General features: G+C 45.3%; 1 protein-coding gene across 2 annotated transcripts; it reads right to left on the bottom strand.

Annotated features, from left to right (window-relative positions):
* Window positions 1-8133: 8133 nt before the first annotated feature.
* LOC311121519 (prolyl 3-hydroxylase 3-like) lies at window positions 8134-23532 on the bottom strand. Of its 2 annotated transcripts, XM_084195998.1 has the most exons (16): window positions 23168-23532; window positions 22531-22715; window positions 21871-22029; window positions 21100-21292; window positions 20456-20587; window positions 16449-16591; window positions 16188-16277; window positions 15971-16023; window positions 15780-15859; window positions 15473-15600; window positions 12134-12229; window positions 11868-12018; window positions 11250-11367; window positions 9925-10000; window positions 9356-9496; window positions 8134-8915 (listed from the first exon to the last, which is right to left on the bottom strand). In XM_084195998.1, exons 1-16 carry the CDS (start codon window positions 23478-23480, stop codon window positions 8736-8738), a joined length of 2238 nt encoding a protein of 745 aa, XP_084052124.1. In that variant the 5' UTR covers window positions 23481-23532; the 3' UTR covers window positions 8134-8735. The 2 variants fall into 2 exon arrangements, 1 of the variants encoding a protein (XP_084052124.1); XR_014612292.1 differs by lacking the exons at window positions 8134-8915; window positions 9356-9496 and having other exon boundaries at window positions 9927-10000; window positions 10176-11367.
* Window positions 23533-23994: the final 462 nt, after the last annotated feature.

The following is a 23994-nucleotide window of genomic DNA, read 5'->3' as shown; positions in this document are numbered from 1 at the left end:
AGAGAGAGAGAGAGAGAGAGAGAGAGAGAGGAGAGAGAGTGAGAGAGAGAGAGAGAGAGAGAGAGAGAGAGAGAGAGAGAGAGAGAGAGAGAGGGAGGAGAGCAAAGCACACCAAACAAGGTGGGCAATCGTGTCATGGGGTCAAAAGACAGGAACTGGTCCGGCATTAACAAAAAATAAAATAAAAAAAGCGCTCCTGGACATGGCTTTTTATGGTGTGGTGCGAAAGCCTGTGACTTCGGTGTTTTGTAAACTTGAGAAAAGGCTAATATTAGAAAAGCCAGCAGCACAGACAGAGTCAGATAGATGGGGACAAGACATTGGTGACGTTGTTAACTCACGCACACACATCTCAGGCCAGGGGAGAGAGGTTACTCTAGTACAACTGCAGCATGGACCTCTAAGGCCACCACCTCAACCTGCCTAACTATGACCTGATGAAGATACCCATCTGGCTTTGTAGCAAATGTGTAAGAATATAATAGATTTTATTGTCCTCTGATAAGGACATTCTCTTTCACAGGCTCGTACCATGGTTCATAGGTGTGGTCCATAATACTTTACGGCACTTTTATATGTGGCACTTTTCATGATCTCAAAGAGCTACATTATACTGTAGAAAAATGTACATCAAAAAGGCAACGTGCAAAAAGTGAGACACAGTAAAAAAGAGAGAGAGAAAGAGTGTCCAGGGGGTGTGAGAGTGAGATAGAGAGAGAGAGGAAACAAACACAGTGAGAAAGAGAGAGAAAGAGAGAGAGAGAGAGAGAGAGAGAGAGAGAGAGAGAGAGAGAGAGAGAGAGAGAGAGAGGTTTCATTACATTGCCCTTTGACTTTCGGAAGTTATCTTCACACTTCTGACACAGTAGCCTAAGATTGTTAGGGTTTGGTTAGCGTTAAGGTTATTCAGTTCAACAAAACAATACTATATCTCTGGTAAAATGATCATAGGTTAGTGGATAGTTAGTTGATCCGTTTTTTGATAGTTAGTATTAACCCAGTACTTCCACCCTCTCTCACATGGCCAAACAGCAACAGGACTCGTTGAGCGAACAGACACTCTCCTTTTTCTGACAGCGCTGACCCTGGATTCAGGGGAGGGACAGACAGAGTGAGAGAGAAAGAGAGTGGGAGAGCAAGAGGTATGGCGGGGAATGTGAGTGAACCAGAATTATAATCTACTAAGCTTTGTGTGGTCGTCTCTTTTGGTCTCGCACATTCAGCTAAGTTACACGCGTCAGCAGTGAGCCTGTAGAGCAGAGCAGCGTTTGGCTGCAGTAGAGATGTGACAGCCAGGTCAGAGCACTGAGCCTTCTGTTGCTCTGTGATGCTATACATAATAATAATAATACCACAGCCATTAGCAGCCCACTGTCCCTCTGTCCCAGTCTTAAACAAACGGAAGGGGTGGATAGGACTAAATGTCAAGTCACACAGCCAGAGGAATCAGCCATCAACAAACAACCTTGGAAGACACTGAAGTGAAAGCCTATCTAATACTTGACTACCCTGTCTAGGTCAATTGTTGCGATACTTGTATGCCTGTCTTTATTTGTCAACTGTGACCAATGTGCTTCTCTAGTGTGATGGCAGTAACCAACATTGATATGAAAGGATCACTCGACTTGACTTGACAATATACAGTATCATAAAGGGTACAATCTCCTTCAGAAGTCTCCTTCCTAAGTTTGAGTTATTCACTGCGTTAGCACACTCCGCCAACCCTGATGTTCTAGCAGTGTCTGAATCCTGGCTTAGGAAGGCCACCAAAAATTCTGAAATTTCCATCCCCAACTATAACATTTTCCATCTAGATAGAACTGCCAAAGGGGGTGGAGTTGCAATCTACTGTAGAGATAGCCTGCAGAGCTCTATCATACTATCCAGGTCTGTGCCCAAACAGTTTGAGCTTCTACTTCTAAAAATCCACCTTTCCAGAAATAAGTCTCTCACTGTTCCCGCTTGCTACAGACCCCCCTCAGCCCCCAGCTGTGCCCTGGACACCATATGTGAATCGATTGCCCCCCATTTATCCTCAGAGTTCGTACTGCTTGGTGACCTAAATTGGGATATGCTTAACACCCCGGCCATCCTACAATCCAAACTAGATGCCCTCAATCTCACACAAATTATCAACGAACCTACCAGGTACAACCCTAAATCCGTAAACATGGGTACCCTCATAGATATCATCCTGACTAACTTACCCTCTAAATACACCTCCGCTGTCTTCAACCAGGATCTCAGCAATCACTGCCTTATTGCCTGCGTCCGTAACTTTCAAACGCTCCCTAAAACACTTTAGCGAGCAGGCCTTCCTAATTGACCTGGCCCAGGTATCCTGGATGGATATACAGTAGGGAAAAAAAGTATTTAGTCAGCCACCAATTGTGCAAGTTCTCCCACTTAAAAAGATGAGAGAGGCCTGTAATTTTCATCATAGGTACACGTCAACTATGACAGACAAATTGAGAATTTTTTTCTCCAGAAAATCACATTGTAGGATTTTTAATGAATTTATTAGCAAATTATGGTGGAAAATAAGTATTTGGTCACCTACAAACAAGCAAGATTTCTGGCTCTCACAGACCTGTAACTTCTTCTTTAAGAGGCTCCTCTGTCCTCCACTCGTTACCTGTATTAATGGCACCTGTTTGAACTTGTTGTCAGTATAAAAGACACCTGTCCACAACCTCAAACAGTCACACTCCAAACTCCACTATGGCCAAGACCAAAGAGCTGTCAGAGGACACCAGAAACAAAATTGTAGACCTGCACCAGGCTGGGAAGACTGAATCTGCAATAGGTAAGCAGCTTGGTTTGAAGAAATCAACTGTGGGAGCAATTATTAGGAAATGGAAGACATACAAGACCACTGATAATCTCCCTCGATCTGGGGCTCCACGCAAGATCTCACCCCGTGGGGTCAAAATGATCACAAGAACGGTGAGCAAAAATCCCAGAACCACACAGGGGGACCTAGTGAATGACCTGCAGAGAGTTGGGACCAAAGTAACAAAGCCTACCATCAGTAACACATTACGCCGCCAGGGACTCAAATCCTGCAGTGCCAGACGTGTCCCCCTGCTTAAGCCAGTACATGTCCAGGCCCGTCTGAAGTTTGCTAGAGTGCATTTGGATGATCCAGAAGAGGATTGGGAGAATGTCATATGGTCAGATGAAACCAAAATATAACTTTTTGGTAAAAACTCAACTCGTCGTGTTTGGAGGACAAAGAATGCTGAGTTGCATCCAAATAACACCATACCTACTGTGAAGCATGGGGGTGGAAACATCATGCTTTGGGGCTGTTTTTCTGCAAAGGGACCAGGACGACTGATCCGTGTAAAGGAAAGAATGAATGGGGCCATGTATCGTGAGATTTTGAGTGAAAACCTCCTTCCATCAGCAAGGGCATTGAAGATGAAACGTGGCTGGGTCTTTCAGCATGACAATGATCCCAAACACACCGCCCGGGCAACGAAGGAGTGGCTTCGTAAGAAGCATTTCAAGGTCCTGGAGTGGCCTAGCCAGTCTCCAGATCTCAACCCCATTGAATATCTTTGGAGGGAGTTGAAATTCCATGTTGCCCAGCGACAGCCCCAAAACATCACTGCTCTAGAGGAGATCTGCATGGAGGAATGGGCCAAAATACCAGCAACAGTGTGTGAAAACCTTGTGAAGACTTACAGAAAACGTTTGACCTGTGTCATTGCCAACAAAGGGTATATAACAAAGTATTGAGAAATGTATTGTCATTGACCAAATACTTATTTTCCACCATAATTTGCAAATAAATTCATTAAAAATCCTACAATGTGATTTTCTGGATTTTTTTTCCTCATTTTGTCTGTCATAGTTGACGTGTACCTATGATGAAAATTACAGGCCTCTCTCATCTTTTTAAGTGGGAGAACTTGCACAATTGGTGGCTGACTAAATACTTTTTTCCCCCACTGTATATATATATATATATATATATATATATATATATATATATTTTTTTTTTTTTAATATGGATTTATTACTAATCGTGTGATATTCAACAGATGAAGTATAGCCAATATACAGTACATCACTTGTATACACATAGACACATATAGACATATAATTTAATGCTAGATAGTGGAGTGACAGTGTGATACTGCTTGAGATGCATGATATAGATGTACGCCTGCTTAAACACAGATTAATTTAGCCTTTTAGGGAATGCAGCGGCCGGAGAGGGTAAGATGGAAGCGGTTAATACCAGGAGTCCATTAACAGGCCAGTCGACCCAATTCTGCAGTACCCGCGGATTATCACACAGGGGGGAGTGAGAGTTAATATGGGTCGTAAACAGTGCTTGACTGGCCGTGACTCAGTAATGCACGAGACGAGAAGAGGAGGGGGAGAAGGGTGGGTGATATAAATGGGGGAGTGTTTTAATGGGAGAGAAGATGGGAGTTGAGGAGTGAGTGAGTGAGTGTGTCAGACTGGATGTCAATTATTAAATGATTTCTAGTTGGATTATGATTCCGTATTCTAAATGGGAGAGATTTCGTAAGCTTCATAAACAAATGCACTCATTTATGAGGGATTAACGGTAATCTCTCTTTCTATCCTTCCCCCCTTCTGCATACCTCTCTCTCTCTGTCTCTTTATGTCGCTCCCTCTCTCTCCCCCTAAGCATCCATTTTTTTATGCATTGCAGAGCTCGGTCTATCTCCCCCTCCCTCTCAGTCTTTCCCTTTCTATGTCAGTGTTTCTGTACTGCAGGGTCTAGTCCCTGAGCAGGTGTAATATATCTTTCTCCTTATCTGTCTACCTCTCTCCTCCCTTCCCCTCTGCCTCTTTCTACCTCCCCTCCATCTCTGACACTCACACATTAACCCTCTCTTGGTTTCATGGTCTTAATCTCCACACGGTTAAAGGGCAGCCTGGCACTGAGGTAATCCGTTAATGGACCCTACGAATTCACACCTATCGCCATTATGTCAACCCCCCACTTGTCCCTCTCTTTCTCCCTCACTCTCTCTAGTCACATGCAGTTGATGTTTTTACCCTTTACACTCGTGGGAATTGGCCTATATGGATAGGGCTAAATTGAAATGTTTCTTCCAGAAGAAATTTGAAGACCATATGCATAACCATGGTAACAATTGAAAGGGAACAGTTTGTAGATAATGGGAAAATTATTAGACCAAAGGTGAGTACGCAACAGTTCAACTGACACAAAACTGAATCCAAACATTACACTGTTGATTTTATGTGCATTTTACATTTACTGTACTTTCGCCGCATTTGTTGATAACGAAATCAGAAAATAATAGACACATTTAGTAACATAAGATATTCCTGGGAAATGTTCTCCTAGCTGTGCCGTTGATGTCACGCCCTGACCTTGAGAACCCTGTTATTCTCTAGTTAGTTTGGTCAGGGTGTGAATGTTGACATATCTATGTTATAGATTTCTATGTTGGCCGGGTGTGGTTCCCAATCAGAGGCAGCTGTCGATCGTTGTCTCTGATTGGGGATCATTCTTAGGCAGCCATTTTGCCTACCTTTAGTTGTGGGATCTTGTTTCTGTTTGGCTTGTTGGATGTTTAGCCTCTTGAACTTCACGTTCTGTTGGATTTTTTTATTTTGTCGGTGTTTATCAAAATAAACGACTATGTACGCATACCATGCTGCACCTTGGTCCGATCCTTTACACAACGAACATGACAGAAGATCCCACCACCAACGGACCAAGCAGCGTGGCCAGGAGGAGCAGACACTCTGGACACAGGTGGGGAAGACATTTTGGACATGGGAGGAGATATTAGCCGGTAAAGGACCCTGGGCGAAGGAAGAAGCCCAGGCAGGAGAGAATCAACGGCGACGCCGACGGTGCCGACCGCGAAGGAAGCACGAGAGGCAGCCCCAAGAAAATTTTTTGGGGGGGGCACACGGAGCAGAAGGAGGCCCTGAAAGGGCTGACTGTGGAGGAAGAGGAGGCCGCTATTATAGAGGCCCTCCAAGACATGCAGCTCAGCACTCTGAGAGAGGAGATAACTACCCTACGGGGGCTGTTAGCTAAGAGAGAGCAGGAGAGCTCCCTTCAAAGGGAGGTGCTGCAGGAGGCCCACAGGGAGAAGGAGTCAGTGGATGCACAGAGAGAGGAGCTGGCCAGACAACAGGAGGAGCTGAGAGAGGAGTCAACCCTCCAGCAGCAGAGAGCTCAGTCCTTAGAGCAGAGGCTGGCGGAGCCAGGTTTCAGAAGAGAGCCAACTCCCCGCACTCGCTTTGAGGAGCGTGTGACCGTGCAGGCACCAGGCTATGCGCCAGCTTTACGCACTGTGCCGCCAGTGCGCCTTCACAGACCGGTATGGCCCGTACCTGCTCCTCGCACCAAACCAGTGGTGCGGGTCCACAGCCCAGTGCGTCATGGGCCAGCGCCCCACACTTGCCGGGCTCCAGTGATGATCCATGTCCCGAAGCCTCCAGTGATGATCCATGGCATGAAGCCTCCAGTGATGATCCATTGGCCGAAGCCTCCAGTGATGATCCATGGCACGAAGCCTCCAGTGATGATCCATGGCACGAAGCCTCCTGTGATGATCCATGGCACGAAGCCTCCTGTGATGATCCATGGCACGAAGCCTCCAGTGATGACCCATGGCACGAAGCCTCCAGTGATGACCCATGGCACGAAGTCTCCTGTGATGATCCATGGCACGAAGGCTCCAGTGATGGTCCATGGCCCGGAGCCTCCTGCGACGGTCTGCAGTCCAGAGCCTCCTGCGATGGTCAGCTGCTTTAATCCAGTGCTAGAGCAGTCCCCTCCACCGGAGCCTACTCCAGCTCCGGTCAGCTGCTCCACTCCTGTGCCAGAGCAGTCCGCTCTACCGGTGCTAAGTCCAGCTCCGGTTATCTGCTCCCTACCAGAGCCGGCACAGTCCGCTTCACCAGTGCCAAGTCCGGGTCCGGTCGTCTACTCTTCCCCCATGCCGGAGCCATCCGCTCCACCGAGTTCCGAGCCGGAGCCAGACGTCAACCCCTCTCCAGGGTCGGGGTCTCCCACACCAGGGTCCAGACAGGACTTGGTGCATCGCGGGAGGACTGCTGGGCCGGGACCAGACGTCAGCCCCTCTCCAGGGTCGAGGGCTCCCACACCAGGGTCCAGACAGGACATGGTGCATTGTGGGAGGACTGAGAGGGGAAGCATCGCGCCGGGGTCCAGACCGGACCAGGTGTGCTACGGGGAGGCAGGAAAGGAGAGGAGTGTACTGCGTCCGGCGCATAGTGATCCTAAACGTTGACACTATATATGACATGAGTTTTATGATTTGGAAATGTGAAGTGCACATTTGGACCATATGGGTATTTGGCTTGCTTGTATGACATCAAAGCAGTATTTATTATAATTCTCAACGTCTCATCTTTCAAAATATGTCGATTAATCCTAATTTACAGTATTCCCCTCACTCAGACAACAAAACATTTGCAAAGGTGGCTCAATTACCGGGAGGGATGGGGGCAACTTCTTGTCGTGCACGGTGCTCAAGTTCAAAACGGCTGTCAGTCAAAACCCATACAGAGCTGTGAAGCGCAGAACCAGAGCTCTGATGTCATGTATAGCATGTTACTGTACAGCCACTACGTTCTAAATATGCAATTTTCAACCCGTATACGGGTATGAGTGTAAAGGGTTAAACAGTTGATAATGCGGGATGTTTGGAGTTGACCTTTTACATTTTAGTCATTTAGCAGACGCTCTTATCCAGAGAGACTTACAGGAGCAATTAGGGTTAAGTGCCTTGCTCAAGGGCACATCGACAGATTTTTCACCTTGTCGGCTCGGGGATTAGAACCAGCGACCTTTCGGTTACTGGCACTACGCTCTTAACCACTAAGCTACCTGCCGCCCCTTTTCTTCTTTTACAGGGTTGTATATGAGAGCTTTTGTCGATGTTTAATATGTCATGTTTTTAATGTACATGTGTGTAATGTATGGCATTGACCCAATAAAGGGGATTTCAAAATCCTCTCTCCCACTTATACCACGTTCTGATAGAGGCGAGATGCCACTTCGGAAGCACCTTAGCTATGGCTTTTTTGTATATCTGCAGCAAGGGCTTTTTCATTCTCACTCTCTCCACCATTTTGAATAACTTTTATTCAATTCCTTTTATTCCGTTTCCTTTTCTCCAGCAGGTATGTAACAGTTAATACATAGCAAACACTAAGGCATACACTGTAACACAAATGGACTGAATGTCAATGGAGGGGGCAACACAGTCTCAAAGAGAAAGAGAGCGAGGGAAAGATAGACACAAATACCTTCTTTCACAAATGGATTCACAGAGAGAGAGAGAGAGAGAGGGAGAGGGAGAGGGAGAGAGAGAGAGGGGGGGGAGAGAGAGAGAGAGAGAGAGAAGAGAGAGAGAGGGGGGAGAGAGAGAGAGAGAGGGGGGGAGAGAGAGAGAGAGAGAGAGAGAGAGGGGGGGGGAGAGAGAGAGAGAGAGAGAGAGAGAGAGAGAGAGAGAGAGAGAGAGAGAGAGAGAGAGAGAGAGAGAGAGAGAGGGAGAGAGCGAAAGAGCGTGGGTAGGGATTGAAAAGCCTGGTGTAAAAATAGAGAAGAGTTCATGGTCTTTTGAGAGAGGGGACTGGTGGCTGGACCAGGACGGTCCACCAAGTAGGATGGGGGAGGTGAACAGAACTACCCTGTTGTTCAGTGTGGGTGGTTCAGTCTTTAAATCCATCACAGCTCATCACAGCTCGTCCTTTCCCCCTGTCACCCTGCCCCTCCCTCTACTCCTCGACGACTGGCTTCCGCTCCTACCACTCCGAGCGGGGGCAGCGGTGCCCTCTCTTCCCTCCTCTTTTACTTCTCCTCCTTTCGTCACACTCTGTCCATCTGCAGCCCACAGGGCCTCAGCCTCCTCCCTCTCCTGCATGAGGCACAGAAGGTACAGTAATGTGAGGTAAAGTGAGGTAGAATGGACCTTATTCACACCACGGCCGTGATCAGACAAAATCCAGGCTAGCGGGGCAGGAAGCAGAAGTGCTCCTTTAAAAATCTAGGGAAAATTGTGCCGGAACTTTCCTCAAGTTCAACCTTAAAATTATAGATAATTAATAAACTATTAATGAATTATAGATCATTAATATCTATTGTCACATGTTATTTGACTGCCAACCCTAACTGACATTGACTTATTCTTCAAAAGCGCTATCTAAACATAAAGTTAATTAGCATAGAGAAAATAGCTTTGAATATCAGCGCAAGATGGGAAAAATGAAAAAGAACTCCTATGGTCATTGTCATGCCAAACATATCTGATCTGGGACCAGGCTTATATAGAGCAACCAAGCCACTAATAGTCCTCACCATATCCCTGTGGTGCTTCTCCTTGGTGAACCAGAGGGCCAGTGCACACCTGCGGCCAGCAGTCACCGCGGTCACACCATGGGGGTTAACAGGACCGGAGGAGAACCCCACCAGTCGACCACAGGTGGGCTTCACCCGGGCCTAGAGAGAGAGCGAGAGCGAGAGAGCGTGAGAGAGAGAGAGAGAGAGAGAGAGAGAGAGAGAGAGAGAGAGAGAGAGAGAGAGAGAGAGAGAGAGAGAGAGAGAGAGAGAGAGAAATAGACTGTCAGAAAGAGTAGCCTCTATAAGGGCCATGTTAGAATGGATAGAAGAGGCAATATCGTCAGAGCTTACTAAGAAGTACACACAACACAGACCATTTGTTCTTAATTTAGTGTTAGGGCTAATATTAGGTGCATGGTTACTGAACGGGTTAAGGTTAGAATTGCATGTGTTAGAAAGCTGTACTGCTATCCTCTCTAGCATGGCCAGATAGTGATGACCAGGTCACGGTGGGGCATAGGTCAAAAGGTTGTGAAGATCAGCCATTGTAAAGTGTTCTACTTGAGTTTTAAGGTCAAGTGACTTACTGTGACAGTCTTCGCATCCCTGTCTGTGAAGAAGAGCTCCCCACCGTCAAAGTCATCGTTCAGATAGAGCACAGCACTGGAATGGAATCAGACATGGTCTTAGTCGTCATTTAGCAAGTCTAGCCAAAGTTGTTAGTTGTCATCTTTATTGCTTAGTAAACAGACCTAGTGGTATTATATAGCACACTGCCAGAAGCACGTCTCATTATTTCCTCACACCCTCCTGCCTGAAATCAAAAATCTTCACTAGCCTGTGGAATGGGGCCCATGGGGCGGCGCACAATTAGCCAGCATCGTCCAGGGTAGGGGAGGGAATGGCCGGCAGGGATGTAGCTCAGTTGGTAGAGCATGGTGTTTGCAACGGCAGGGTTGTGGGTTCGATTCCCATGGGGGGCCAGTATGAAAAAATAAAAAATTAATGTATGCACTCACTAACTGTAAGTCGCTCTGGATAAGAGCGTCTGCTAAATGACTAAAATGTAAAAATGTAAATGAATGGCACCTGTGTTTGTTTGAATGATGTGTTTGTTTACCTTAGAATGAGGAGACCATCAAACAGTGTTAGTATCAAGATGTCACGCCGTACTGGTTTGAGTTTATTCAGGACGGGAATGTCTGTTAATGTACTGTACATACACACCTCTCCGTATGTATTTGGACAGTAAAGTAGAAGTGTTCAGAAACATCTTCTATTCTTATTTACAATGAAATTGACTCCAAAATGACACAATACATCATTCACCATTCAGTTCCTATTGGGCAAAACATAATCCGAAACAAAACCAAACTGCAAATGCATCCAAAAAGTTTGTAGAGCCACAAGATTGATGTAGTCATTGCGTTCTAGGAATATGGGACCAAATACTATACTTTTTACTAATTTAATATACTATAAGTAAATATGTCCAAATGACTTCTTGAAGATACATATGATGCTTACATTTCAAAACGGTAAAACCGATATGTATGAAAATACCCTCAAATAAAAGGTGACATTCTATACTGTCGCCTTATATGAAACATTTTATCTCAAATCCAAACTGCTGGAGTATAGAGCCAAATTTACCACCATCCAAATACATACGGAAGGGGAGTGTATGTGGTATTATATAGTTCAACTTCCAAGTCTTGTGTATGCTTTTTAGGTGTAAATACATGTGTGTGCATGAACAGTGCACACATCTGCATGCTTCTGTGTGTGTGTGTGTGTGTGTGTGTGCATGTGTTCTGCCAGCCTACGTGTCTCTGTTTGTGCATCCTGCCAGCTTGTGCATGTGTGCGCGCATTTGTGTATGTGTGTTCTGCCTGTGTGAGTGTGTGTGCACCTCAGGTCTCTGTGTGTAAAGGCAGGTGGTTCTCTCCAGCACTGTCTGGTCTCAGGTTCCAGTAGACAGTTGTCCACATGAACAGGGTGAGACAGGTCCAGTCTCCCCTCCTGGTCCCCTGGACAGGACACCCAACACAAGAGGATCATGTTCATTAGGCACCAAATGGAAGAAAACTGACTGAAATAGGGAGGGACTACCTGGAGTTTTCCAATAAGAAACACTAATTTTAGTTTTCCGTTGCAAAACGTTTAAGACAGTTGTCCATTGTGTGCCCTAATGAACACGACCCAGGTGACACAACGGGTGACATAACACAGAGCAGATAAGACACCTGATACAGGTCAGGGGTTAGCTATTAGGTTACACTATAAATGGCAAAAGGCCTCAACCCTATTTGAATAGGAAAGCTTTGTGCCATTTTGCATGTGCCAATCTTTCCTATTAATTTGACATTGAGACCCACAAACTGAATACATAATGGAATCAACAGAACAGATGGAAAATATGGAATGGAACATTAAATATGGAATGTTAGACCACTTCTGAGATGTAAAACCCAAAAATGTTGGAACCATCATTTCAAGAAATAGAGCGCATTGCTTGAGTGGACCATACCTGTGATGGCGCTGCGGCACACTAGATGTGTGTAGGAGAAGTGTAGTCCTGAGGGGCTCCTGAAGTAGGAGTGCAGGAGGGTTCTCACCCTCTCCCCCATCTCATGCAGCAGCTTAGCGTCTGATTGGTTCACCATACCGTCCTGAGCCAACTGCAGAGCAGAAAAGTGTTTTACTGTTCATTAGCTATGTGACCATGTGAGACAAAGAGATAGACAGACAGACGGCTAGACAGATAGATTTAATCTCCAAATCCATCGTTCTCACCTTGGCAGCTCTGAGGACAGTCAGGCCCTCAAACTTCTCATGGGGCGTGTGTGGGGACCGTCGCCCCAGGTAACCGTCCCCAACAGAAGCAGCAGCCTGTCAGAGACAACACAGGAAGTGATCATGGAAGATATGAGCTCACAGCCCTGTTGTAATACTTCTGCTATTGCTGAATTCCAAATCCACCCCTGGCTCATATCCCTAAGAACCATAAAGATGAAGGCCTGTATTCATAAAGTGTATACAGTGCATTCGGAAAGTATTCAGACCCCTTGACTTTTTCCGCCTTTTGCTACGTTACAGCCTTATTCTAAAATTGATTAAATCGTTTTTTTACCCTCATCAATCTACATACAATACCCCATAATGACAAAGTAAAAACAGGTTTATTGAATTTTTTAAAAGTATTCAGACCCTTTAGTCAGTACTTTGTTGAAGCACCTTTGGCAGCGATTACAGCCTCAAGTCTTCTTGGGTATGACGCTACAAGCTTGCCACAACTGTATTTGGGGAGTTCCTCCCATTCTTCTCTGCAGATCCTCTCAAGCTCTGTCAGGTTGGATGGGGAGCGTCGCTACACAGCTGTTTTCAGGTCTCTCCAGAGATGTTCGATCGGGTTCAAGTCCAGGCTCTGGCTGGGCCACTCAAGGACATTCAGAGACCTGTCCAGAAGCCACTCCTGCGTTGTCTTGGCTGTGTGCTTAGGGTCGTTGTCCTGTTGGAATGTGAGCCTTCGCCCCAGTCTGTGGTCCTGAGCGCTCTGGAGCAGGTTTTCATCAAGGATCTCTCTGTCCTTTGCTCAGTTCATCTTTCCCTCAATCCTGACTAGTTTCCCAGTCCCTGTCGCTGAAAAACATCCCCACAGCATGATGCTGCCACCACCATGCTTCACCATAGAGATGGTGCCAGGTTTCCTCCAGACGTGACGCTTGGCATTCAGGCCAAAGAGTACAATCTTGATTTCATCAGACCAGACAATCTTGTTTCTCATGATCTGAGAGTCTTTAGGTGCCTTTTGGCAAACTCCAAGCGGGCTGTCATGTGCCTTTTACTGAGGAGTGGCTTCCGTCTGGCCACTCTACCATAAAGGCCATCTCCACAGAGGAACTCTGGAGCTCTGTCAGAGTGACCATCAGGTTCTTGGTCACCTCCCTGACCAAGGCCCTTCTCCCCCGATTGCTCAGTTTGGCCGGGCAGCCAGCTCTAGGAAGAGTCTTGGTGGTTCCAAACTTTTTCCATTTAAGAATGATGCAGGCCACTGTGTTCTTGGGTACCTTCAATGATGCAGAAATGTTTTCGTACCTTTCCCCAGATCTGTGCCTCAACAAAATCCTGTCTCGGAGCTCTACAGAGAATTCCTTCGACCTCATGGCTTGGTTTTTGCTCTGATATGCTTTGTCAACTGTTGGACCTTATATAGACAGGTGTGTGTCTTTCCAAATCATGTCCAATCAATTGAATTTATCACAGGAGGACTCCAATCAAGTTGTAGAAACATCTCAAAGATGACCAATGGAAACAGGATGCACCTGAGCTCAATTTCAAGTCTCATAGCAAAGGGTCTGAATACTTCTGTAAATAAGGTATTTCTGTTTTCTGTTTTTAATTAATTGGCAAATATTTCTAAAAAACCTGTTTTCGCTTTTGTCATTATGGGCTATTGTGTGTAGATTGATGAGGAGTTTTTATTTTATTTTATTTTAGAATACGGCTGTACCGTAACAAAATATGGAAAAATCTGATTACTATCCGAATACACTGTATATATACAGTAGCAGTCAAAAGTTTGGACACACCTACTCATTCAAAGGTTTTTCTTTATTTTTACTATTTTCTATTATGAAATAACACATATGGAATCATGTAATAACCAAAAATGTGTTAAACAAATGAAAATTAGTTTTTCTTCAAATAGCCACCCTTGCCTTGATGAGGTATTCACCTGGAATGCATTTCAATTAACAGGTGTTTAATTCCTTCTTAATGCATTTGAGCCAATCAGTTGTGTTGTGACAAGGTAGGTGTGGTATACAGAAGATAGCCCTATTTGGTAAAAGACCAAGTCCATATTATGGCAAGAACAGCTCAAATAAGCAAAGACAAACAACAGTCCATCATTACTTTAAGACATGAAGGTCAGTCAATACGGAACATTTCAAGAACTTTTCAAGTTTCTTCAAGTGCAGTCTCAAAAACCATCAAGCGCTATGATGAAACTCGCTCTCATGAGGACTGCCACAGGAAAGGAAGACCCAGAGTTACCTCTGCTGCAGAGGATAAGTTAATTAGAGTTAACTGCACCTCAGATTGCAGCCCAACAGAGTTCAAGTAACAGACACATCTCAACATCAACTGTTCGGAGGAGATTGCGTGAATCAGGCCTTCATGGTCGAATTGCTGCAAAGAAACCACTACTAAAGGACACCAAAAAGAAGAAGAGACTTGCTTGGGCCAAGAAACACGAGCAATGGACATTAGACCGGTGGAAATCTGTGATTTGGCCTGATGAGTACAAATGTAAGATTTCTGGTTCCAACCTCTGTGTCTTTGTGAGACGCAGAGTAGGTGAACGGATGATCTCCGCATGTGTGGTTCCCACCGTGAAGCATGGAGGAGGTGTGATGGTGCTTTGCTGGTGACACTGTCTGTGATTTATTTAGAATTCAAGACACACTTAACCAGCATGGCTACCACAGCATTCTGCAGCAATACACCATCTCATCTGGTTTATGCTTAGTGGGACTATCATTTGTTTTTCAACAGGATAATGACCCAAAACACACCTCCAAGCTGTGTAAGGGCTATTTGACCAAGGAGAGTGAGGGAGTGCTACATCAGATGACCTGGCCAGATGACCAACCCAATTGAGATGGTTTGGGATGAGTTGGACCGCAGAGTGAAGGAAAAGCAGCCAACAAGTGCTCAGCATATGTGGGAACTCCTTCAAGACTGTTGGAAAAGCATTCCTCATGAAGCTGGTTGAGAGAATGCCAAAAGTGTGCAAAGCTGTCATCAAGGCAATAGGTGTCTACTTTGAAGAATCTCAAATATATTTTGATTTGTTGAACACTTTTTTGGTTACTACATGATTCCATATGTGTTATTTAATAGTTTTGATGTCTTCACTATTATTTTACAATGTAGAAAATAGTAAAAATAAAGAAAAACCCTGGAATGAGTAGGTGTGTCCAGACTTTTGACTGGCACTGTATATATATGGCCCTTGATAGGCTCGATGTGATTTTCACCATATTGCAGTTTGATCTATTATTTCCCATCCAATGGCAAACACCAAAGGGACAGGGCACAGTTTTCTGAGCGAATCATATGCAAGCTTACGGTCGCTAGGCGCAGTACTGTGTCGCATTCCTTCTGATCTAGAACTCCATCCAGCACGACGCGATTGGTTCCATTTAAAGAATGGTCGTCCATGCTGATGGTGACACCAACCTGAGGTACGGGACCCCCTGGGGAGGAAACAGAATGGAAGAGAGTGCACACACACGCACACACACATTTAAATCAAATAGGTGTTTCTCAGATTAGTGTTTCCCAATCCTCAGAGACCCGAGCATTGATGTTTTTTGTAATTACCAATCCGTCAATGTGTGCTTGTAACATGCCAAACGCTAATGTTTATCCTTACCTGCATAGAACCCACTATCGTCCATCTCCACCTCTTTCTCTCCCTCCTTCATTTTCTCATTCAGCACTTCCTTTTCTGCTCTAGAAATCAAAAAGGAAATGGCTTTCAACCACCCAATAGCACTTCAAAGCCCTTTCTCTCCACACTCCTGTCCTCTTTGCAGTAACTTTCTCCTTCTCTTTTCCTCTTACCTCCATGTGTCTCTCAGCAATTCAGGAACAACCTCCTCTGGAGTCCAGAGATCCTATATGGGAGGAAAAAAACACAAAAGGAACAAACTGCTGTATTGTTCAGTTTGAAAGTAAATGTGAGTGACCAAATCAGAGCCATATATAGCCTAAATATAGCTACGTTATGGCTCTAGACCAAACCATATCCAATGATAATCAATAAACAACTTTATCATACCGGGTCGGTGAAATTGAAATGTAGGTTTTCCATTCCGAAGAAGAGTAGCTTTTTCTCCTGCAATGAGCGGCTCACATACCTGGCTATCTCCTGAGTATATAAAGACAGAGACAGAGATGGTGGAGAAAACCAATACACTGATCTTCACAGTAGAGACACAATCATGTATCTATCAAATTTGAGGAGTGTTGTTTATAAAATGAAGCCTCCCTAGTGGGCCAGGCTAGGGGTTATTGATTTGAGGCTGAGCACAAGTAGTACCTGGGAGGGCTGTGTCCCATGTGCCTCAGTGTCGCCCCCCAGTGTCTCTGTGTAGAGCTGCAGGTTACTGAGGGAGTCTTTGTCTGAGGGGTAGAACAGGAGGAGAGACCGCAGAGAACGCACCGCTCCTCCTAGATCGCCCGCTGCGGGAAATAGATGAGAGAGAGAGAGAGAGAGAGAAGGAGATGTGCTTTGGTCGTTCACTAGATATGTAAACTCCTGTATGAAGCACCAGAGCCTATTTACGCTTAGGTTTACCTCCACTTTACTCATATCCTTCCATATCCTTGTCTGTACATAATGCCCTGAATCTTTTCTATAACACCCGGAAATCTGCCCCCTTTATTCTATGTACCCAACGCACTAGAAGACCAGTTCTTAAAGCCTTTAGCCGTATCCTTATTCTAGTCCTCCTCTGTTCCTCTGGTGATGTAGAGGCTAACCCAGGCCCTGCAGCCCTCAGTATCACTCCTACTCCCCAGGCGCTATCATTTGATGACTTCTGTAATCGCAAAAGTCTTGGTTTCTTGCACATAAATATCAGAAGTCTACTTCCTGAGTTTGAGTTATTCACTGCGTTAGCACACTCTGCCAACCCTGATGTTCTAGCAGTGTCTGAATCCTGGCTCAGGAAGGCCACCAAAAATTCTGAAATTTCCATCCCCAACTATAACATTTTCCGTCTAGATAGAACTGCCAAAGGGGGTGGAGTTGCAATCTACTGTAGAGATAGCCTGCAGAGCTCTATCATACTATCCAGGTCTGTGCCCAAAAAGTTTGAGCTTCTACTTCTAAAAATCCACCTTTACAGAAATAAGTCTCTCACTGTTGCCGCTTGCTACAGACCCCCCTCAGCCCCCAGCTGTGCCCTGGACACCATATGTGAATTGATTGCCCCCCATTTATCCTCAGAGTTTGTACTGCTTGGTGACCTAAATTGGGATATGCTTAATACCCCAGCCATCCTACAATCCAAGCTAGATGCCCTCAACCTCACGCAAATTATCAACGAACCTACCAGGTACAACCCTAAATCCGTAAACATGGGTACCCTCATAGATATCATCCTGACTAACACACCCTCTAAATACACCTCAGCTGTCTTCAACCAGGATCTCAGCGATCACTGCCTTATTGCCTGCGTCCGTAACGGGTCCGCGGTCAAACGACCACCCCTCATCACTGTCAAACGCTCCCTAAAACACTTTAGCGAGGAGGCCTTCCTAATTGACCTGGCCCAGGTATCCTGGATGGATATAGATCTCATTCCGTCAGTAGAGGATGCCTGGTTGTTCCTTAAAAGTAATTTCCTCTCAATCTTAAATAAACATGCCCCATTCAAAAAATACAGAACTAAGAACCGATATAGCCCCTGGTTCTCCTCAGACTTGACTGCCCTTGACCAGCACAAAAACATCCTGTGGCGTACAGCATTAGCATCAAATAGCCCCCGCGATATGCAACTTTTCAGGGAAGTTAGGAACCAATATACACAAGCAGTCAGGAAAGCAAAGGCTAACTTTTTCAAACAGAAATTTGCTTCCTGTAGCACTAACTCCAAAAAGTTTTGGGACACTGTAAAGTCCATGGAGAATAAGAGCACTTCCTCCCAGCTGCCCACTGCACTGAGGCTAGGAAACACTATCACCGAGAAATCTACAATAATCGAGAATTTCAACAAGCATTTTGCTACAGCTGGCCATGCTTTCCATCTGGCTACCACTAACCCGGCCACCAACTCTGCACCCTCTGCTGCAACTTGCCCATGCCCCCCCCGCTTCTCCTTCACACAAATTCAGACAGCTGATGTTTTGAAAGCGCTGCAAAATCTGGACCCCTACAAATCAGCTGGGCTAGACAATCTGGACCCTTTCTTTCTAAAACTAGCCGCCGAAATTGTCGCAACCCCTATTACTAGTCTGTTCAACCTCTCTTTCATAACGTCTGAGATCCCCAGAGATTGGAAAGCTGCCGCGGTCATCCCCCTCTTCAAAGGGGGTGACACTCTAGATCCAAACTGCTACAGACCTATATCCATCCTGCCCTGCCTTTCGAAAGTATTCGAAAGCCAAGTTAACAAACAGATCATCGACCATTTCGAATACCACCGTACCTTCTCCGCTATGCAATCCGGTTTCCGAGCTGGTCACGGGTGCACTTCAGCCACGCTCAAGGTCCTAAACGATATTATAACCGCGATTGATAATAGACAGTACTGTGCAGCCGTCTTCATCGACCTGGCCAAGGCTTTCGACTCTGTCAACCACCGCATTCTTATTGGCAGACTAAATAGCCTTGGTTTCTCAAATGACTGCCTCGCCTGGTTCACCAACTACTTCTCAGATAGAGTTCAGTGTGTCAAATCGGAGGGCCTGTTGTCTGGACCTATGGCAGTCTCTATGGGGGTGCCACAGGGTTCAATTCTTGGGCCGACACTTTTCTCCGTGTATATCAATGATGTCGCTCTTGCTGCTGGTGACTCTCAGATCCACCTCTACGCAGACGACACCATTTTGTATACATCTGGCCCTTCATTGGACACTGTGTTAACAAACCTCCAAACGAGCTTCAATGCCATACAACAATTCTTCAGTAGCCTTCAACTGCTCTTAAACACTAGTAAAACTAAATGCATGCTTTTCAATCGAACGCTGCTAGCACCCGCCCACCCGACTAGAATCACCACTCTCGACGGGTCTGACCTAGAGTATGTGGACAACTACAAATATCTAGGTGTCTGGTTAGACTGTAAACTCAACTTCCAGACTCACATAAAGAATCTCCAATCCAAAGTTAAATCTAGAATCGGCTTCCTATTTCGCAACAAAGCCTCCTTCACTCATGCTGCCAAACATGCCCTCGTAAAACTGACTATCCTACCGATCCTTGACTTCGGCGATGTCATTTACAAAATAGCCTCCAACACTCTACTCAGCAAATTGGATGTAGTCTATCACAGTGCCATCCGTTTTGTCTCCAAAGCCCCATACACTACCCACCACTGTGACCTGTACGCTCTTGTTGGCTGGTCCTCACTACATGTCCGTCGTCAAACCCACTGGCTCCAGGCCATCTATAAATCACTGCTAGGCAAATCCCCGCCTTATCTTAGCTCATTGGTCACCATAGCAGCACCCACCCGTAGTCTGCGCTCCAGCAGGTATATCTCACTGGTCATTCCCAAAGCCAACACCTCCTTTGGCCGCCATTCCTTCCAGTTCTCTGCTGCCAATGACTGGAACGAATTGCAAAAATCTCTGAAGCTGGAGACTCTTATCTCCCTCAATAACTTTAAGCATCAGTTGTCAGAGCACCTTACCGATCACTGCACCTGTACACAGCCCATCTGAAATTAGCCCACCCAACTACCTCATCCCTATATTGTTATTTATTTTGCTCTTTTGCACCCCAGTATCTCTATTTGCACATAATCTCTTGCACATCTAGCATTCCAGTGTTAATACTATTGTAATTATTCTGCACTATAGCCTATTTATTGCCTTACCTCCATAACTTGCTACATTTGCACACACTGTATATATATTTTCTGTTGTATTTCTGACTTTATGTTTTTTTACCCCATATGTAACTCTGTGTTGTTTTTATTGCACTACTTTGCTTTATCTTGGCCAGGTCGCAGTTGTAAATGAGAACCTGTTCTCAACTGGCTTACCTGGTTAAATAAAGGTGAAATAAATAAAAAATAAATAAAATTACAATAATACACCTGTGTGGCTCAGTTGGTAGAGCATGGCGTTTGCAACGCCGGGGTTGTGGGTTCGATTCCCATGGGGGGCCAGTATGAAAAATTTATGCACTCACTAACTGTAAGTCGCTCTGGATAAGAGCGTCTGCTAAATGACTAAAATGTTTAAAAAATGTAAAATTTCAGGTGCCATCGCCAGGCTAGTATCATCAGCTGCAGTAGAAGTTATCATCATAATTGTCGTTAGAGTCATCATGTGGTCATTACTGTAACTTCAGATATGACCTTTCCCCTGTCTAACCTTTGAACTGTGCGATGTGTAGATGCTCCAGCTGTGTGGGTAGGAAGTCCTCCTGGGCTGAAATCCTTCCGGGTCGCGTCGCTACCTGGGTCACACAGGCCTGCTGGCAGGACAGGAAGGAAAGGGAGAGTGCTGGAGGACAGGTGATAAAATCACACGAGAAGGAAAGATTAGAAAAGTAGAGAATAGCATGAGCATAAAATAGTAGGACAACTAGCGTATACATGTAAAACGAATTACAATAGTTGCCTTGTTTTGGACCAACCCAAATATGCACTGTGTGACATCATACTGTTTACAGTCAGCTGTCTTGGTAACACTCCCCCTGTAATAAGGCCTTTATAATGCTGTATAACACTATCACAGATATTTTCAGCCTACTAGCAATGAATGACCGATAGCCCTGCATAGACAACCAGCTTCATAAACACACACATGTTTTTCCTGTGACCTCTGTGGTCCAGTGGTTAGTACCACATGTACAGCCCAGCTACCAATGTCAGCATTGGTTCAAATCCGACCCATGACCTTCTGACTCACAATCTCTCCTACATTTTCTGTGTCCTCTTCACTGTCCTATCTCAATAAGGATATATAAAACCCTTAAAATATATATTTTTAAACAAACAAACAGTTTTTCCCACCTGCAGCTTTCTCAAACACCCCGTCCATTCCATCCTCTCCTCTGTTCTCAGGGAGCCGCTGTGAGGCGACCTCACATTGCGCCCTGCATTCATCAGTCTGTCTCAGTGTCTCGTTCACACACTCCCTCCATTTCTCCACGGCGTGCGTCCAATCAGAGGAGGCCTCAGAGGTGAGGGCGGAGTCGTACAGGGCCTGTGGTTGATAGAGGGATGGGGGTTAGGGGTAAGAGGAGGGAGGAATGTTAGCTGGACAGGTTGGCTATAATTGGTCAACATCAAGAACAGAGTGCGATGGAGAGGAGTCGTCGATAGCTTATACTCCCAAAGGAGCAATGGGCTTAGTAAGTACATAAAGCATGCAGACCTGCTGGAGACAAACAAAACAGAGGAGAGAAATTAACCGCATTTTTTGTTTTACTGTTTGGCTTTAGTGGTATCAAAAGTCCAGTGAAGTCCACATGATGTATTCTCATTTATAGTACAATCCATTAGTAACGTGTTATCAAGAATGCTGTGGGTGCATGCAGAGGTTACCGTGTGAGCCCAAAGGGCTTTTACGATTGGCTAGGTACTTTAGGTGAAACACAGAGAGGAATTCTAACACTCAGAGAGAGGAATTTGAACCCTCAGTTCACATGTGGGAATCTTCTAAGAATGTTTCTTACAACAAGATTCTTGAATACTCATTTATGCATTCAATCTACCATTTATTTCACTATTTCTCAGACACACACACACAACCCTCCCCCTCTCCCACTCTTTTTTTATTACCCAGTGTTTCTCTTCCTCCATCTCTCTATCCTGGAATGCGTCCTCTGTTACTCCCTCCATCCGTCTATACTTCTCAATGTTGTTCCTCATCTCCAGGTGACTGGGGTTGGCCACAAAGAACGTGTGGGCTGCTGATGCTGCCTTCTGTACTTTCCCTAGCTGAGGAAGAGGAAAAGTTGAAAGAGAGAGAGAACGAGGTAAAAGATGAAGAGGAGGAAGAGCAGAAGGTAGTAGAGGAGGAGGCGAAAGAGAGCGAGAACGAGGTAGAAGATGAAGAGGAGGAAGAGGAGGAAGAGCAGAAAGAGAGCGAGAACGAGGTAGAAGATGAAGAGGAGCAGGAGGAGAAAGAGGGGAGGAGGAAAAATAACAGGAGGATGAGGTAGAGTGAAGAAGAGAAGGTCAAAGTCCAGATCAGATAGAGTGCATGAAGACCACAGCTGTAGTTGTAGGATATTGTTGCTAAAGTATGTATTAAATTGAGCTAGCACATTACATGATATAGGCCTTATACCAGAGTAACTAACTACCAGTGGAATAACCTTTGTAACTGCTTTAACATGCAATTATACAGCACTTAGCACTTCAGATCTACAATTCAACTGTATCCATACATATGCATAGGAACATAATGAAATAGCAGGTGAATATAGTAATAGTTACCTTCCAGTAGACGACCTGCAGGAAGTTATAGGGGTTCCGGGTACTAAACTCATACTCGATGTCAGCAGACACAGGAAGCTGTCCTGCAGGAGTGACAGCCCGTCCCAAACAGAACCGCACACACTCAGCCCGCTGCTGGACCCAGTCCACTGCCCATAGGTCCCACACATTCCCTTTCTCTGTGTCTGAGGTCACACACACACACACACACACACACACACACACACACACACACACACACACACACATACACATACACACACACACACACATACACATACACACACACACACACACACATACACACACACACACACACACAAACAAACAGAGCAGAGATGCTACATTACTGGAATGTACCATACCAGGGCTGTCTTGCAGTGATGACCATAGATAAGGTCATCGCTGACTCCTGGGAGACATCTAGGCCCTAAAGCAAGCTGTGATTGTAAGTGGCAAACAGAAGCTTATGATTTAATATATTTAATGCATGCACATAACACACACAGGTGGAGACAGAGAGACAGATACTCTCGCTCTCTCTCTCTCTCTCTCTCTCTCTCTCACACACACACACACACACACACACACTATGAATCGACCACATACAACACAGTGAACACAAACACACGCATACCCAGTTTTGGGAGCCTGTCATATCCCGCTGGCACACATTCCTCATGGCACTGCCGTCGGGTTCGAAACAGAGCCTCCCGGGTAGTCATCGACTTTTCGAGCAGCTCCGCAGCCTTCTCCCACTCCTCGCTAAAGTATGCACGGACCCCAGTATAATACAAAACATCGTAAGAGGGTATGAGTCCGGACGCAGATCCTGCAGAAGCCCCGCTGCCCGCAACAGCAGAGGTGAAATAGAATAATGAGAAAAGAGAGTGAATAAGAGAGATATGCAGCGCCACGTAGACAGAGTTGTGATTTGCGCAAAGCGCCATGGTGCGCCGTAGTTATTTTGGAGAAGGAGAAGGAGAGGGGGAGGAGGGACAGGGCCAGAGGAAAGTGGGAAAGGCAGGAAAGACGTGCTTGGTAGTGCTGAGCGGAGGAGGAGAAGGAGTGGGATGGGGTGGAGAAAGGAAAGAGGCGGTAGACTTGAAGGTACATTTATTGACACAGTAAATAACATTGTTTGGAAGCACTAAAATAATACTAAAATAATATTTCAGTCTAGCTTACTAAAGTCTGTACACACTCATTCATAACACTTTATAGGCTTCACACAAAAAACTTTGTTTTCTATCTATTTACCTAGTCTACAATTTTTTTTTTATAGCAGAATTTCTTAAATCAAACTATTTAGGCTATATAGGTCTACTTTACCAACGTCCCAATCACCAAACATCAATCATATCAGGTCTGAACATGAAACAGGTCAAAATAATACCCTGTTTGGCTACATTTACATTTACATTTTAGTCATTTAGCAGACGCTCTTATCCAGAGCGACTTACA

This window comes from Coregonus lavaretus (assembly GCF_964263955.1).
Source record: "Coregonus lavaretus genome assembly, contig: HAP1_SCAFFOLD_3488, whole genome shotgun sequence".
Lineage (NCBI taxonomy): Eukaryota > Metazoa > Chordata > Actinopteri > Salmoniformes > Salmonidae > Coregonus > Coregonus lavaretus.
This window is presented reverse-complemented; position numbering and strand designations above follow the sequence as displayed.